General features: G+C 39.9%; 1 protein-coding gene across 2 annotated transcripts in view; it reads left to right on the forward strand.

Moving 5' to 3' along the window:
* HOOK3 (hook microtubule tethering protein 3) overlaps positions 1-10,081 on the forward strand; it is an 89,127-nt gene extending 79,046 nt beyond the window's left edge. For both annotated transcript variants that reach the window (XM_061134923.1, XM_061134924.1), the window contains one exon: positions 394-10,081. In XM_061134923.1, coding sequence (XP_060990906.1) covers positions 394-534 — 141 coding nt within the window. In that variant the 3' untranslated portion in view covers positions 535-10,081. The remainder of the gene's footprint in view (positions 1-393) is intronic.
* Positions 10,082-19,468: the final 9,387 nt, after the last annotated feature.

The raw sequence follows: 19,468 nt of genomic DNA on the forward strand, positions 1-19,468 counted from the left end.
GGTCTTCTGTTCTACCTAAACCCTGTGATTTCCGTACCCCTACGTGAATCAGCCGCTACCAATCAATCACCCTTTTTCTCCCTTGGAAAATCACTTGATACATCTGATCTGAAAGGGAAGTGTGTATGATTTCGTGTGGGTGATATAATTCCAAAGATCCATCTCTTATTATCTACCGTCCAGATTATTGTAAATTCAGCCTTCATTTCTCCACAGGAAGATTTGTACCTAATTGTTGGAACTAAAATGTCTCTTAAGACCTCAATCTGTAATGAAGAGAATTACAGATTAAATCGTGCCGTCTGGCCCCACGTAACAAATTCTGCATGATGGTTTTCCGCTGTGAGAGTGTGTTCCCCTGTTTCCTGATGACTTCTTTTCCCTGTGATGTAGGGGATGACTCTGCACAAAAAGGCGGCCGAAGACAGGCTTGCCAGCACAGGGTCGGGGCAGTCGTTCCTGGCGAGGCAGAGGCAGGCCACCAGCACGCGCCGGTCTTACCCGGGCCACGTCCAGCCGGCCACCGCAAGGTAGACGAGTCCCGCCGCTGGGATCAAAACACCCGCGTTCAACACACACTTCTGTTACATGTAACGGCGTTTCAGGAAATTCAGCCCGCTTGTATTTCGTCTCTATTTTATGTTACCATTTACTTGTCTCATTTGAGGACTTTCTCTCTTCTATATCTGTAATGTTTTAGTTTCTCAGTCCTTTATTTTGTAGTCCTTTCGGTTCCTTTTAATGTGCCAAAAAATCTTTTTAAATGCCCAATTAAACGTGTTGTATATTAGTGTAGTACTTTCCTTTGTACGAAAATGTCCTTTCCCCAATGGTGTAGGCTTTGTAATGAATTAGATTTTCTGCCAATAATTGATATACAGTTTATATTCTTTATCGTGCCTCTGTGTTACCATGCTTTCTAAGAATGTCTTTGTTTAAAGGGAATTAATCTTTTTATGATGTATTAATCTGTGTTTTCAATTGTTTTCCAAATGCACTTCAAATAACTTACATATTTACTATATAAAATGGTTGGCAAGTGCACTTTTTGCAAAGACATAAATACATAGGCAGAGGTGCTAATCAGCTGTCACCGAAGGCCCCTGAGAGAATTATTTAGAGGGAAAAAACGAGTTTTCACATTGTTTTATAGGAAATTAAATTTGTCTGAAGATTTGGAAACTATTTTTAAAACATAAATAGAATTTCATTATTTCCTGCTATCTTGTTTGCTGGCAGAAGTGAATGTGTTGGTTAGGCTATTCGAGGAGAAGTTACAGAAGAAAAAAAATCAGGCAGTACATTCTTTTTTTTTTTCTTTTTCTTGTTTTGGAATATCACAGTAACTGAGGATCAGATTCTAGCAATGGGGCTAACACTGAATTTCAACCACCCTCCATGTCTCAATGATTTATTTTTTATATACTTACGAGTCACAGGTAGCCTTACCTTCGGGGTAATTCCCTTGCTGACTTGCACCTCATTTGTCTTATTCCTTAATATTGACCCTTCTGTTTCTCACTAATTCCTAATACTTAACATCTTAATACCAGTCATTAAGATCAGTAAGTGACTTCCTGTGTGTGATGTTTATGACAGGTCTGTTTCTTAATTCTGTGGATGAGTCTAAGAATTTGCTGCTGAGTAGATTCTCTCTCTGGTATTTGGTTGCCCCAAAGTGCTTACATTTGTTGACAGATTATTAAACTGTTTATTTACGTTGATGAATGGCTGTCAAGTAACAAGAGATCGTGAAGCACTTTGACTATATAAGGTGCTATATAAATGCAAAATATCATTCATTTGAACATGAAATGTCTCTGGCTCACTTTCCATATTGGTTTAAATATTTGGCCCCAAATTATATTAAATATATTCCCCTCCAGCCTTTCTCTTGCACCACAGCCCATTTTTTAAAAGCAAAAATTTACTGAAATTAGGTTGATCGTTTGTTCGGTTTTGGTTTTAGATAGGTTACCTATTAAGAAGATTCTATTTCATGTACTTGCTGTTTGGAAGTTCAGGTTTCATTTAGTTTTGTACATTAAATATAAATGAGTAACTTTAAATCAAGCTAAATGTACCTAAGAATTCTCAGAAACTTTATTTGGATGTCTGATTTTAAATCCTTATTTCCTTTTTTTAAAGAAAATGGTGTTTTCATTTGTCCTCAGAAACTGTACCTGGAGAAGGGTATTAGAATGTATGCAGGAGTGACTCTATGCCTTGAGCTAATTTTTTACATTAAGTACAGAAGTCTGAGCTCAGTGTGAATGCCTCCGCCTGTTAAGAAGAAAAGCAGGAGGAGTTAGTAGGAAAGGACAGAACCACGTGAGTAGGTACATCCTGGGACTTCTGGAGGCTGGGCAGACCCAAGCACATGGAATGTGTTGACAATAAAAGATTAAAATCTAAGATGGTTCAGCCTCTCCCACCCCCACTACGTCCCATCCCCTTATTTCACAAATTAGAGAACAGATCCAACTGGTTTTTTTTTGTTTGTTTTTGTTTTTTTGTTTTTTTTTTGATCCAACTGTTTTAAAATAAGGCATGAACACTAACCTCGGTAAAATTGAAATTACTGGTAAATACACCAACAGAATAAGATAGACTAAAACCAGAGTCCCTGAACTGTTTCTTACGTGGATTCTATCCCAAGAGATGAGGAATTTTCCTTTTAGTTCTCTATTTACTAGCCCCGTCCTGGCCTCCTACCCACCCACCTACTCAGATTTGTTTCTCTGCATGGGAAAGTGCCAAGCTCCTGGAAGGAAATTTTCCATCCCATTTTTCTTCAGCATCCCATTATTTTGGTGTTTACATTCATAACCTTCACTCACCTTTACAGCAGGCTTAAGTTTTAGTATATCGCTTTCATTCCATAGTAGAAATGTTATTTCTAAACACTGTGTGATGTTTTTTGAAAAGCAGGAATAAAGCTGCACTGTCCCAGTGAGATCCCTGCTTCCTTGGCCCAGCTTTTGGGCAGGGTTTGATGAATTTCTCTTTCCCCAGTGATGATTATTAATCTCTAGGAGGTTTGTGCCAATGCACAATCTCTCTGCAAGTTGCGAGACAGTGGGTGCCTCACGTAGGCGGGAGCCGAGCTGGGCCATGCTGGACAGATGCCCACGCACAGTGGCTCCGTGAAGCCCACGCTCCCTGGGGCAGTGAAGCCAGTTCTGACGCACCATGGAGTCAGCACAGAGTTACTGTGTTAAGGGTGGGGCAAGGGGTCACCCCAGGTCTGAATTCTTCTAAACAAAAACCTTATTTTCTGTTTTCCTTCTAACCAGGGTGAGAAAATACAAACTTAGTAACGAAAGACCACAACAGCATACATTTTATATTCTGCAGTGTGTATTTAACAAGTTTGTAATGGGGGGAAAAAATCCAGCAAATATTATAGTTTACCGCATCTTCAAAAGAGAATAAAGAATACAGTTGTACATATCTTAAGAGAACGCATACAAACTCCATCATATCTTTTTAGTATTTGTCTGATTACCTAATAACCAAGAAAAAAAGAAGTCCCAAAAGAAAAGCTCCATTTTCTTTCTTTTTCTTTTTTTTTTTTTTGGCCACGCCACGTGGCATGTGGGATCTTAGTTCCCCAACCAGGGATTTGAACCTGTGTCCCCTGCACTGGAAGCAGGAGAGTCTTAACCACTGGGCCACCAGGGTAGTCCCAAGGCTCTGTCTTCTAAACACTGATCAGGATTGAATTATTTCTGTTTGATAAAACTGGCTAGTGAGATGATTTCCTTATAATAAGGATGATCTTGTCAGCTGTTGTTTTGTCAGGGTCTTACTGCTTTGTCTGTGTAGTGACAGCTCAACTGCATAAACCTAAGCTAAATGTTTCCAGTCAGAGGCATCCGCCCACACCGATCCGCAGGCCTCAGGAAGGCACGCGAATCTGTGCTGTTACAGACAGACCAGCAGTCGGAGATGTGAGGGGAAGTGGGGTTTAAGTTGAAAGAGAGGTACATTTTTATTTATGAATTCTTTTACTCACACTTCCTTCTCAGTTGCAGTTTTATTTATTCACATCTAATGATAGAAGATATTTTTTGGAGTCTCTTGCTCTCTGACCAACATTCATCTTTTAAAGATAACAACACCCTGTTAAAAGTTTGAAAATCTTTATCCCGATATAAGAATTGTCTTGAAGCAAAATTCTTAATTTTTGAACTTATCCTGACTTCCTGCATTGAATCTCCAGTGGTCCAGATCTCAGGCTCCGGGAGCATTAGAACTTTCCCCAGTTGGAACACGTGAGGTTTATCTGACAAAGCACTGGTAACCCAGATAGTATAAACCTCATTATTTGAGAGCCTTCTGGATAAGAACGTCTGTGACCCTAAAGGGAGAACACAGTGCTTGTTTAGCTGAGAGCAAAACAGCAACATGAGTTTTGTTGTCTGTTCCTTAAGCTGTGGACGCACGTTTTGACTTTTTATCCTCAAATTACAAAGTGACTCTGCCTAGAAATGGCTGTGGAACTGATGGAGGGGTACATTTCTCAGCAGTGATGTCTGTGTGGTACCCCGCAGGGTAGGAACAAAATAAGAGGGGATCTCAGAATCTTTGAAAATTATTTTTGCATGCTTCCCCCCCCCCCCCACCTTTTTATAATGATCATCTCTCTCCCTCTAGTTCCAACTGTCAAAATGGCAGCTCATTTTAGTAGATATACAGCCCAGTTTCACTACATTTAGAAAGAAGTTTCAAAAAAAAAAAGAGCAATTTCAGAGCTTATTCTTTGTAGCTATAATGATTCAAGTATTTTGTATCATGACGTTTTTATATGAGGGAGGCTATTCTCTGTGTGTCTGTCATCGTTTTTTACTTTCTATAAAGCATATTTAAATAATAATTGGTGTATGTTCATTTTATTGAAAAATTTGAAAATGTTTTAGTGACCAGTTTAAGCATGGTAATTTTATTGTTCTTAAGTTGTGCAATAAATAATGTTTATTTCTCAGAAGCCTAAAAAACATAAAATAATTTGCTACTGACACAGCTACCCCTCCCCATCCCCCTAAATCGTGGAAGTGTCAAAATTTTGCTCCTGTTTTTTCATAAAGTGAAGGACAGGGCAGGTGTGATGACCTCCATCTCTTTTCAGTCACTGATTATGTTCTTGAGAAATATGTACCAATAATTTGTTTTAAAACAGCCTTTTATCAACCTAATTTCCATGTATTTATAAATATAAAAGCTTTAAAATTTATATTTAATGTTATCCTGAAATATACTTGGATTCTTCACACTGCACTTAACATGATAGAGAAGGGACATTACTTGAGAAACAAGAGACCTGAACCTAATTACGGCAAGTATATGAGTCTGGCAATTGCGGCCTGACAGTGCTTCCCAAGAATTCTGTTTCAGCAATTATGCCTCTCTCGTGTACTTTTCTGCCTTCTAACATTTTCCAATAATATCCTATGAGATAAGTTTGTATGCTACCTGTAAGAGAGCATAGAACTCTGAGAAAGTAATCTAAGGCTGCCAAGGCAGATCCATTCCTAGAGAGTAGATCGATTATCGGAAGACAAAAAGACCTAATTATAAACAAATATCCAAGCAGATGGAAGTGCTGACACCATTCAACCTACACTTGGTCTTAATAGTAATACTAAAGTAATAGTTTACATAAAATCTTCTGACTTTATTACATGGTCATTCTGTTAAAAAAAAAAAAAGAGTAGACAAAAATAATTTATTTTCTAATCGTCCTTCCTTTCTGTGGGCACTCACTGGGCACAGATTAACAGTACATGTTTGTGAGTGGAGAGGAAAGCATCAGTTTTCATCTTGAAACTGGTAACCCTTTACTCACTCTAAACTAGATCTTTAAGACTGTGAAGATAGGATGGTGTGATGAGATGAGACCTCTCTGGTGACTGAAACTCACTACCAACTTCCTAGCAGTAACCTGGCTCTGCTGATGTGTGCGGTTTACAAACCGTACACTCAGTTTTATGTCTACCTTAATTATACATAGTGGCCCTGCAGAAAATCTTGTTTAAAATGAAGGCAAGAGTAGACTTCCTATGTGCATATATTCAAGGGGAGCCTTTGTGTACCTGGTAACATGACTGCCAGGCTCTGAACTAGGTGTTCAGGGTCTGATGATGAAATCATCAGAGAAAGTGTGTAGGTAGCCTTGGAATGTAAGGACGATGGGGCTATCAAATACCCTAAGTTATATTGACTCAGAGCTTAAAAGGATAAGTAAGTATCATGAGAAGAGCAAGCTCAGAGTGAGAAAAATCACCAAAGCATGCTGAGGCTTTAATGCATGTGGGAGACTTCTGAGCAGTCATCATTGCTTTAGAGATCTCTTAACTGACAAAGGAAAATAATTAGATTAGCATTAATAAGTATAAAACTTATAAAAGGGACTCGTGTTTGTTCTTGGTGTAATTTGTCAGCCTGTGGACAGTGATTACTGTATATACATTCTATATATGTAGAATATATATATAGTGTGTTTATTTTATATATGTCACTATTAGAGTTGAATGTCTTAATATTATTTACTACTTCTACTCACTTACGTATTATTTATACTTTACTGCAAGACTCACAGCACTTTACTTACTAACATTAGATAAGTATTTTCCTTCTACCTTTCTGTGGCATTTTCCATGTACATCTTTTCCACTGGGGTTCTTTTCCTTCTTTTGGAAGACCACTAAGACAGCCGTAAAAGATCGCCCAAATAAATGGGCTGTGCTCTCTTCCTGAAATGTTTAAAGTCTGATCTGAAGTTCTGAGTCTAGAACTCTATCTGAAGCTGGGTTGGGGCTGCGAGTCATTAATTATATTTTATATTTCATGTTAATAAGACTCATGAAGTTAATACTTATGAAGCCAAGGTCTCTCACAGACACACTTTAAACTCCTTGTTGCCTAGAGTTGCATTAATAAAAAGTGAACAGTCTTCTGGTTCATCAGAAGATGCTCTCACCTTTCATTTACCTGTCTCCTAAAATACAGACTGGCAAACTCTCCTTCACTTTCATAGTTTCTTCATCATTGCATGTACTCAGACACAAGAGAAAGAAAGCCAGACTCCAGGAGCTGTGATGTCCAAGAATCTGGGAAACGCTGGGATTGAGGTGATGGGAAAAAGCAGATACTAACCATGGCAGGATGCTACAAAAGTGGTCTTAGTTCTGCTATAACATATGCCTTATGAACTTGGCCATTTTCTTAAGTTCAAATATGACAAAGTTTCCAGCTTTTTTCTGTTGAGAGATGTTTTGTGGAGTCAGGACTCTTTTCATTTGTACTTGAATATATTTGTATTCAAATCGTCAAAACATACTGAAATATTTGTTGTTACATAAACATTAACACAGTGATTACTGCCAAAGAACAGGGAGATATGCTCGTTAAGAACATTCTCGTAAGAGTTTTGTCTTATGTTTAGATGAGAGAAGTGCTTTTAGAGCGTGAATAGTTTCTGCAGTGCTTGCTTCTATGTTACCCTCTGTTCTGCTGATGTGCTCGGCGTGGGCAGGTCACCTGGAAGACAGCAGCACAAATAGAGAAGGCTGGACTCCAACCTGTGAGAGGAGAGCCACTTCTTATCCTCCCAGAGTAAAAAAAAAAATTAAACACACAGTCACACTCACACATGGGGACAGAACGTTGAATGGATAAATCATCTTCTACATGTCTTGAGCATCCTTTGGCTTCTTGCTAATCTATTTAAGAGCAGATTCTAGACCTGCATTGTCCAATCCACTAGCCAATTCACAGCCACATGTGCTGGTTTAAATTCAAGTAAAATTAAGACTCCGGTTCCCCAGTCCCCCAGCCACATTTCATCAAAGGCCACCCGTGGAAAGCAGTTACTGTACCAGACAGCACAGATCCAGAATGCGTCCATCATTGAAGAAGGCGCTTTTGACATTTGGTGCCCAAAGAATAAGGATGAAATGAAGACGTTCAGTTAACTTATGATACACTTATAGATTTTTCTGGCATCATTAAAGAAAGATATTTTTTTTTAATAAAAATTAATACCAGCCCTTTTTAAAGACCTTGAAAAATCAAAACCCCATTCTTTGAAACTAGTTTTCAATATATTTTTTTAAACAGAATCTTAGCACTTTACTTTTTAAGTGGTATAATTAAATAACTTCATAAATCATAACTTAGTATCTTCAGGTTCTTCCCTTTTTTAAGTAGTCTTAAAATTGATGATAGTTTCTAACACTTAGCCAGCAGAAACTGATGAATGCTTATTTATTTACAAGTAAAAGTTGATAGACAACATAGTCCTCTATTCTTTTAAATCTATTCTGTTTCTTTTACATCTATATAGATCTAAGGAGATTTGCCAACAGTTTTTTCATTTCTGCCCCCAAAATCACATTTGATCATCTTTCACCTTAAAGGCATATCAAGATCCAAATAGTTTCTTTGATTTTCTCCCTAGTCTCTTGCTCTTAACTACTTAGGTTATGAATCAAGTTAAGTTTCATGTATGAAGCAGATTTTATTCCAGCAACTTAGTTAATGAAACATTTTTTTTTAAGATTTATTAATTGCCTTGGCTTATTACTAAAGCGCTTAGCATGACTCAACAGATCTATACAAATGCATCTTTGAATTTTTTAACGAATAGAAGAGACTAATTGCAACTCTTTGGAGTCAGCTTGGTATTTAGTGAAAACTGTACTGTCAGAAAGTCAGATACTTTCCTCTGCCTTTTCAGTCTTTTTAATCAAGCTGCAGACTTGATCCAGTAGTGTCAAATTACAAACAACTGTAAAGAAATTCTTACTCAAGTACAGATGGGCACATGGCATGATTTGAGTTTATTATTTTTTGGTGGCCGAATTTAAGTGTATATTCTGCAGAGACTCATAGTCTTAGTTAAGGGAAATTTTCAAGATGCTTAAAATAAGAAAGAACATGCTAGTATAAATACAGGAAATGACTGTACACAAATGCCAATCAACAATTTGGGGCCTTTTAATTTTTTTAATAGTCTTAGTTATTAAAAATTCAAATGCACTAATATGCCATTGCTGTCACTAACTTTGCTGTTTACAGATTATATGTAATTCATACTGCTTTGTGCTCAGAAGAATAATTTCCAGGTTTAATCTTGTTTTGCAATTTTGTGTTTTGAAATTTGCCCCACCATTTATAACACCCACTTTTTGGTGGTGTGATGAATGGTAAAATTCAAACATATCTAATAGTTTAATAATTTGCCTTATTTCAGTTAACAAATTCTATCAAAGATTTGGGGATAGAAAGAGGCTTTTTTTTTTTCCTACAGTATTTTTTAAACTTTTCAGACGAGCTGGAAAACACTTTAGTACATTAGAGTTGGAGTTGTATTGGTTACAGTCCCAGCTCTATAGCCTTATACTCATGTCTTAAGTATTACTGATTGTTCTATGAATTGTTAGTTTGATATTTGACATTGTAGTTATCCACCTTGCAGTTTAGCCTTTGCAAAAAGGATATTGCTAGGTATGTTCTTATTTCTGGTTGACTATTGAATTTGTAATTTCACAATTTCATTCTGAGTCATGATAATCCCAAAAGGAAACCCATGTAGGACTAAATTTTTCACCTCACAAATGAATCAGTGCAGTTTTAGCAACCTCATACATAAATGCATCCAAGCAATGTCACACCTGTTTACCAGTCATTGACTCTGTTAGATTCATGAGTTTTCTCACTGTTTCTCCGAGGTAAATGACTTGTTAGAGAGCCTCATTAAGAAATTTTCACCAAAATCACAAAAACACGAAGTCCAAGAAATCACCAGAAGACAGATTTTTAATTTTTTGAAACCTTATATTGTATTTCCTTTTGATGTCACTTACTCATTTTAATTTTATGACTGCCAACTTGTTATGGTATTAATTATATGTATATGTTTATATGTATGCATATAATATATGTATATGTATATGAAGAATAAAGTTAAGATTTGGTCAAACTATATTTTCCCATTCAAGTACAAAAATGTTTTCAAGGCTGCAAAAAGTGTACAGTTGTTAAACAAGTTGTAAATAAAGACTTGTATAAAAATTCAGTTTAGATTATTTTTTCTTCTCTTAAACCCTGACACAAACACATTTAATAATTGTCTTAATAGTATTCATCCACTTGCCATAGTGTCCTGTCAATTTAGATATTATGCCACTGACTTACTGTAAATCAGAAATGTTCTTTGAGCTTTTTCCCAGTACCTAGGATGGGTTTTCTTTTGATTTAGGCTGGCACATAGCGTGTGTAAGTTGATTGTCCAAAGTTCTGAGGGATGAAAGGTAAACCTGGCTTCTCCCCTCTTCACAGACAGTCTAACAGGAACCATGGTAGGTAGTTTGCCTTCTTTCACAATGTATTATTCTTGAAGCATCCTATTTAGGCCATGGGGCTTCCCAGGTGGCTCTGTGGTGAAGAAGTCACCTGCCAGGCAGGAGATGTGGGTTTGATCCCTGGCTCGGGAAGATCCCCTGGAGGAGGGCATGACAGCCCACTCTAGTATTCTTGGCTGGGAGACCCCAGGGCAGAGGAGCCTGGCAATGACCACAGTCCACGGAGTGGCAGAGTTGGACACAACTTAGTGACCAAACAACAGCAACACCAAAATTTAGGCCACAGATGCCCCTTTTCCTGCCTGTGGACCTTTAAAATTCAGGTGAGGGTGTCCGCCACGGCCACCCTCCACATGACTGAACTATGGCATGTTCAGTGTTACGTAGATTGTAGCGGGGCTTCCCTGGTGGCTCAGCTGGTAAAGAATCCACCTGCAATGCAGGAGACCCTGGTTCGATTCCTGGTTCGATTCGGGAAGATGCCCTGGAGAAGGGATAGGCTACCCACTCCAGTATTCTTGGGCTTCCCTGGTGGCTCAGAGAGTAAAGAATCCACCTGCAATGCAGGAGACCTGGGTTGCATCCCTGGGTCGGGAAGATCCCCTGGAGGAGGTCATGGCAACCCACTCCAGCATTCTTGCCTGGAGAATCCCCATGGACAGAGGAGCCTGGGGGGCTACAGTCCTTGGGGCGCAAAGAGTGGGACAAGACTGAACGACTAAGCACAGCAGAGCACAGAGTGGAAGCAACTGTGGAGACGTTGATTATATTGACAATAATTCCAAAGTGAAGTTAGTACCAGGATTAAATACAAACAAACCAACCCTGTTATGTCCCTGGCCAGAATAGTGCCCATTTTAATGTGCATTTGAAGATGACATTTTAGTGTCAGAAAGCAAAATATAAGTGTTCTTCCTTCACCAGCGTGGATGCAACCATATTAAATTTAGCCTTTATTTAGAGTGTCTGCCCTGAGGACTGAATATTGAAGCGAAGGGGAAGGGAGTGAGAAGGTAGGTTGAATCGCAAAACTGGAAGCAAAATATATATATATATGTATATATTTTTGCCTTCAAACAGCCATGTGATCAAATGGGGGCCAACACAGGAAAGTTCCCACCTAGTGTGGTCCAGCCGGAATACCCCAGCCGGCCGTGAGGATGGTTCGCACCATCCGGTCATCCCTGCAGCACAGAGCGCGTGGCTTTGGCGATGCCGTGCCCTCCCCGGGGCTGGGACAGGCCCAGCCACTCTCCATCGGAGCCCCTCACTCACTCACAGTTCTGGTGACAGCCACGGCTAGGGTTGTCTGCAGACTGACCTCCCCTGTGTGGCACCCAGACTGGGGTGTACAGGGTACCCGGGAGGGATCAGATCACTCCTCACGCAAACTCCTGACGTGGCCAGGGGGACCACTCACTCGGAGTCTCGGGGGAGAGGGGCCTGCTTGACGCAGCTGCTTCCCCCAAGCAGGAGGCCTGAGAAACCCCAGAGAGAGCTCCAAAGCTTGTCAGGACCCAGCCTCCGAAACCGCAAGCATCAGTTCTCCTTTATTTGTCAGGATTGTCTCGGACTCTACCAGGTCCAAGGGGCTGACCCTCCACTTCGCAGTTACTCTAGCTGCGTTGTTCTGGAGTCAAAGATCAGGAAGACTGTTGCTATGAAGGTCATACTCCTGAAGTCAGAATATTTTTCTGTTTTCTAATCCCCATGCCAAATGCACCCCCAGGGGTGCAGAACCACCAGGTATGTAACTAAAACTGTGAACAACACCTGCAAAGCTTGAAGCCACAAAAAACACTCAGGCTTCTTTGGACAGGTATCTAGTTGTATGTGAAAAGTCATAAAGTGTTAGTTGCACAGTCATGCCTGACTCTTTGCAACCCCATGGACTGTAGCCCGCCAGGCTCCTCCATCCATGGGATTCTCCAGGCAAGGATACTGGAGTGGGTTGCCACTTCCCTCTCCAGGGGATCTTCCTGACCCAGGACTGAATCCGGTCTCCTGCATTGCAGGCAGATTGTATGTAACATGAGCTCTAAAATGTTTCCACTCCCTACTTTGGCAGTTAACTTCTGGGATGATATTTTAAGAAATTTGCCCCAAATATGAATGCTTCTGTGTAGTGATGAACTGTCCGTGTTCCTTGCCGAAGTCCTCCATCTGCACAATGGCTCCTCCTAAAGGACACATGTTCAGACATCTCCCCCACGTCCCAGGCTGGCATTGTCAGTTTTTTCCACTCTACTGAATCCTTCCTGTTAACATACAAGCATGCTGCCTTTTCTCATATCTCCAACCTGTCTTTATTAATGAATTATTGTTCATTTTTAAACTGTATTTTTAAGTGTGCAGTTTAATAACTTTTGAAATGTATAACATGATGAGCCCATCAACGATCAAAATAATGACCACTTCCATCACTCCAGAAGGTTCTCTCAGACCCCCTGGTGATCTCTCCAGGCCCTCCAGCTCCCCTCCATCCATCCATATCCCTGAGTGACACCTCTGCTTTCTGACACTGTGGCCTGTTCTACATAGTGTACGATTCAATGTAAATGGGATCCTGCAGTGTGTACTCATTTTTATCTGGCTACTTCTACTCAGCATAATTAGAGGTTTATCCATATTGTGTGTATCCATAGTTCTTTTTATTGCTGAGTGGTATTCCATTGTGCAGATATGCTATAATTAGTTTATTCATTCGCCTGTTCATTTTATTTGAATGTTTCCAATTTGCAGCTATTCCGAATGAAGCTCTGTTTAGATGTGTGATTCATTTCTCTTGGTTAAACACCTAGAGTGGAATAGCTAGGTTACAAGTAGATTTAGCTACTATATTTATATATATTACCAATTTTGACTTAATTTTTTTATATGGTGCAAGTGCGAGGTATGAATTGTAGGAGTTTTTGGTTTATTCGGATAGGCATATAGAATGATTCAGCACCATTTGTTGAAATTATCTTTTCTCCACTGAAATGCATTTTACACTTTTATTGAACATCTGTTGTCTATATGTGTCTTATTTCTGGATGTCAGCTGTTACATTGATCTGTCTTGACACCAGTAATACCCCATCTTGATTATTGCAGCTTTATAAGAAGTGTTGAAGCCACACAGTGTAAACCCTCCATCTTTTTCCTATTTCAAAGTTGCTTTAACTGTTTAGGTCCTTTGCATTACTCACCATATGAATTTTTTTTTAATTTTTTTTTATTTTTTGGTGTCAGTTTTTCCTCATACTCTTTATTTTTTCCATTTTGTTTATTACTATCTGGCCCCACTATACGGCATGTGGGATCTTAGTTCCCAAGCAGGGATCAGAAACCTGCCCCTGCAGTGGAAACACAGCATCTTAACCACTGGACCACCAGGAAAATCCTCCCGTATGAGTTTTAAAATCAGCTCATCAATTTCTACAGAAGAAAGCCTGCTGGGATTTTGATTGGGATAGTGTTAAATCTATAGATCAGTTTGGGAAAGTTGACACCTTAATATTAAGTTTTTCATCCACAATAAATTAATTAAAAAAAAAAGTTTTTCATCCATTTATTTAGGTCTTCCTTAATTTCTCTCATCAGTGTTTTATAGTTTTCAGTGTACATTTTTTCATATCTTTTTTCAGATTTATCCTAAGTATATATGTCATATTTTTGATGCTTTTGTAAATAGTATTATCTTTCCATTTTAATTTCCAGTTCCATGCTGACACACAGAGATACATTTGAACTATCTCTTGGTTTGCTTAATTTTCTTTATTTTTTGGGTTTTGATTTCTAGCTCATTGATACCTATTCTGATATTTATTATTTCCATCCTTAAACTTAGTCTTAATTTGCTCTTCTTTCTCTAATTTCTCAAGGTAAAAACTGAGGTAATTAGCTTGAAACCTTTCTTATTTTCTAATACAGGCCCTTAATGCTAAAAAGTTTCCTTCTCATTACTACCTTAGCCTCATTGCAAGGTGGATTCTTAACCCCTGGACCACCTGGGAAGCCCCCGCCTGTCCTTTGAAGCTCTGAAGCCAGGCGCTGACTTCTCCTCTCTAGCTATGGAAGTCCTAGATGGCATCTGCTTCCAGTAGAAGACTGTTTTGTCTGCACGGAGTATCTGTTGTTCAGCACAGCCACCTTCACGAATTACCTTAGCTAGATCTTCTGGTAACTTGCTACACCTTCTGTATCAGCCCTTTTTCATTTTTATGCTATACAAATAGCTTCTTTCCTTAAACCTCAGGATTAAACCCTGCTACTTCAAACTTTTCCTCTGCAGCCTGCTCACCTCTCTCAGCCTTCACAGAATTGAAGAGAATTAAGGCCTTACTGTGAATTAGGCTTTGGCTTAGGGGGATGTTCTGCCTGCTTTGATCTTCTATCCAGACCACTAAACCTTCTTCATGTCAACAGGAAGGCTGTTTCACTCTCTTTTCATTCATGTGTTCACTGGAGGAACACTTGTGATCTCCTCCAAGAAGCTTTCCTCTTCATTCACAACTTGGCTAACTGGTACAAGAGGCCTAGCTTTTAGCCTGTCTTGGCTTTCAACGTACCTTCCTCACAAAACTTAATCATTTCTAGCTTTTGATTTAAAGTAGATGTATGACTCTTCCTTTGACTTAAAACACTTCCTTTTACTTAAACAGAGATCAATGTACGGTGCTAGCTGGCCTAATTTCAAAATTGTTGTGTCTTGGGGAACCGGGAGGCCCAAGAGATGCGGAAACAGCCAATTGATGGAACCAGAACACACACATTTATCAATTAAGATCCCTGTCGTATATGGGCATACTTCGTGGTACTTCGACAGTGTTTCAAAACCTGATATATATATATATATGTATCACCAAAGATTGCTGATCACAGATCATCATAACAAATATAATAAGAGTGAAAAAGTTCAAAATATTGTGAGAATTACCAAATTGTGACACAGAGACACAAACTGAGCAAATACTTTGGAAAAATGGTGCCAAAAGACTTGCTCAATACAGGATTGCCACACACATGCAACTTGTGAAAAACACAGTATTTTTTCACAGTATTCTGTGAAAAACACAGAAAAACGTAGTATATCTATGAAGTACAATAGTGCAAAGTGCAATAAAATGAGGTATCATCACTGCCTCCATCCTACTTCTAAAAAGCTAGTCCCGAAGTCAAGCTTGGGGAGTGAGTGACAGGAGGTGGGATCACTGGGAATCATCTGGACGTGGCTGCTTCTGGTGAGCCGTCTGCTCAGCCTGTTTGTTCTTCTGCATGTGGTATGTCTTATTGCTCTGGCTGATTTTAAAAGCATCATTGGTTTTAAGCAATTTGACTTTGATTGGCCATTATGTCTTTTTCTTTTTTTCACATTTCTTGAGTTTGGCTTTCATTGAGCCTCATGGATCCCTAAGTATATACTTTTCCTCCAGCTTATAAAAATTGCAACCCTTATTTATTTAAACACTTGTCTCTCTCCCTGCTCGTCCACATTGGGAGCCCCAGTTACACATGTATTAGTGAGCTGAAGTCCTTGCAGTTCACTGGTGCTGTTAATCTCTCTCTGTTTCATTTTGGGTAGTTTCTACTGGTATGTCTTCAAATTCACTTTTCTTCTGTAATGTCTAATTTGCCACTAATGCCACACAGTATACTTTTCATTTCTAGAAGCTCTAATGTTTTTATTATTTTATATACTATATATATTTTTTCCATGTCTCTACTTAATATGTTTAATCTCTCCTGTTGCTTCTTGACCAATATAGAACACAATTATACCTATATTAATGTCCATGTCATTAAAAAATGCTTGCTCCTTGGAAGGAAAGTTATGACCAACCTAGATAGCATATTAAAAAGCAGAGATGTTACTTTGCCAACAAAGGTCTGTCTAGTCAAGGCTATGGTTTTTCCAGTGGTCATGTATGGATGTGAGAGTTGGACTGTGAAGAAAGCTGAGTGCCGAAAAATTGATGCTTTTGAACTGTGGTGTTGGAGAAGACTCTTGAGAGTCCCTTGAACTGCAAGGAGATCCAACCAGTCCATCCTAAAGGAGATCAGTCCTGGGTGTTCCTTGGAAGGACTGATGCTGAGGCTGAAACTCCGGTACTTTGGCCACCTCAGGCGAAGAGTTGACTCATTGGAAAAGACCCTGAGGCTGGGAGGGATTGGGGGCAGGAGGAGAAAGGAACGACAGAGGATGATATGGGTGGACGGCATCACTGACTCGATGGACATGAGTCTGAATAAACTCCGGGAGTTGGTGATGGACAGGGAGGCCTGGTGTGCTGTGATTCATGGGATCGCAAAGAGTCGGACACGGCTGAGTGACCGAACTGTATCTTTTGTGTGACACTTTGTCCAGCCGTAGTTACTTTCCTCTCATGCATACACTGATCACTATTCAACTTAGCCTCAACACAGATCCTCTGCAAGGCTTCAGAGCTCTCTTTGTAGTATTTCTGTTCAGATACTCTATTCTGTAAAATTGAGCCACTCATCTCAGGATGACCTCTGTGTCCTGCCTGGTTTCCCCTCACCACATCATGACCTGGAAGTGTTTCCTAGCCTGGAAGCTGGGACAATCACTGGATTCACCTGTGTGTCTCCCATCACCCAGGAATCATTGTCGTTTTCCTGAGGTCCAGTGATTTGAGGACTGTTTGCCTCACTTTTTTGACCTAGTTTTTTAGTTGTTTCATATTGAAGGGTAAATCCAGTCCCTGATACTCTGTGTTTGCTGTAGCTGAAATTCTCATTGTTAAAAGTGTAGGCAGGATAATTGCACTAGAGTTGTATTTTTCATGTTATAATAAAATTATATGATGCTTGGATTTGCTTCAAAATGATCCACTAGACTGTGAAATCAAATGAAGGATGCTGATGAAATGGGTTTCCATGAAGGGATGATTTCAGTATTTGCCTGACAGGTAAAAATGGTGGTTCCACTGTATTATTTTTCCTCTGTATTTGTGTATTTGAAATGTTCAATTATGAAAAATAAATACAAAGTACTCATGCATGCTAATTTTAAAATTTACTACAAATCAACAGTAATCAAACCAATGTGATACTTAGAAAAGTTATACATAGACATCAGGGAATAGAAGTGAGAGTCCAGAAACAGCCATTCTGTTTATGATTAATTGCTTTTTGACAAAGGTATCAAGACCCTCCAATGGGGCAAGAGAATTATTTTCAACAAAGTGTGCTAGGAAAGTGGATGCACATGCAAAAGAGTAACGGTGGACCCCTGTGATGTGCTTAGTTGTCCAGTCGTGTCCGATTCTTTGTGACCTCATGGACTGTAGCCTGCCAGGCTCCTCTGTCCATGGGATTCTCCAGGAAAGAACACTGGAGTGGGTTGCCATGGCCTCCTCCAGGGGATCTTCCCAACCCAGGGATCGAACCCAGGTCTCCCCCATTGCAGGCAGATTCTTTACCGTCTGAGCCACCAGGGAAGCCCTTTAATAAAGGTGGACCCCTAGCTCACACCACATATAAATATGAAATCAAATTCGATGATACACCTAAATTTAAGCATTCACTGTGAAACTTAGATGGCAAACACAGACGTCAGTCTTGTTGGCAGTGGATCTCCCTCAGCTCCATCAAGCACTCTGACCGTCAGGACACCATGTTTTCTTACTTATTTCACTGCTACCCCCTCTACAGGGTTTTCTCTTGGTTCTCTCACTGGAGCTGCCCCTTCTCCTCAACCTCCAGTGCTGAAACACCCCAGCATTGGTCCTTAGCCCCCTTCTCTTTACTCTCTCTGTTGGGGATCTCATTCAGTCTCATGCCAGTTCTGTAACATCTTTGGACTAAAGACTCCCAAATTTGAATCTTCAGCATAGACCAGAACTCCAGAACTCCTATGCCTACTCAGTCTATAGACGTGGATGTGTAAGAGGTTTCTGAATCCTAACACATCCGAAACAGCTCCTAACCATCACCACCCCAGCCACCGCACGTGCACACATGAAGAAACAGAATTTCTGCTGTTGCAGCAGAATTCCCACACCTGCACATGTTAGCTCCATCCTTGTCGTTGCTCAGGCCTTGGCGTCATCCCTGCCCTGCCCTTTTGCACACCCTGCTCCCATATCCAATAGAACAACAACTCTCAACAATTCTCCCTTCAAATTTTAGCCAGATTTTGACCACTTCTACCATTTCCACCCTAGTCTACATCACTCTCTATCCTGGTCAAGGCAGCAGCCTCCTCTCTGGTCTTCCCTGCTTTTACCTCGCCCCACTCTCCCCATTTTTGAAGAGCTGAAAGACTTATTGCGAAGGTGCAAGTTGTATCATGGCCCTCCACTCCTCAGAATCCTTCAGTGACCTCTCAGCTCATTCCGGAGTGAACGCCAAAATTCTGCCACCCCTGTGTGTTCTGCTCTGCTTAAGCCTCTGACTCCTCGCCTACTACCCGACCTCCCACTCACTCCCCTCCAGCCACACTGGCCTCCCAGGCCCGTCCACCCATCAGCTTGTCTTTCTTCAGAGTCTGGGCTTCTGCCAGGAGTGGTCCTCTGCACACACACTCACACTGACCTACCATTTTTCCCTCCTGCAGTTCTTTATTCACATGTCACCTACGACCTGAGCGCTTCCCTAGCAACATCCATAAGAACCCACCCCTACACTCCGCACCTCCTTGCCTGAGTTTTTTCCCTTGGCATTTACCACTATTCAATAAATATTACGTTTATCATTTTTTATGTCTCTCTTTAGGATGAAATGCCATAAGAGCAGGAATTTTGTTAGGTTTTTTCCCTTGCAGTTGAAAACAGAAACTGGTCCACTGGTTACAAAATGAACATTTACTAGATAATGTGTATTAAAATGAAGATATTCATTGAATGCAATATTATAACAGGAGAAAATGATAAATAATGTTAAATACTCAACCATGGATAAGTTGCTAAGTATTATATAAAGTATAGTATCTAAAAGGAATATCATTCAGTCATTAAAAACTATCTGTTCCATGGCAGAAGCCAAGTTGTACATTATATTTGGCCAATGTATGTTAACAGTTGTCTGAGTGTTCAGACAGAAGCAAGCTGCCTTAATTAAACTAAAGCTGTGTTTCTTCCCTCACATAATTTCATG

Source organism: Dama dama, chromosome 32, assembly GCF_033118175.1.
Source record: "Dama dama isolate Ldn47 chromosome 32, ASM3311817v1, whole genome shotgun sequence".
NCBI lineage: Eukaryota > Metazoa > Chordata > Mammalia > Artiodactyla > Cervidae > Dama > Dama dama.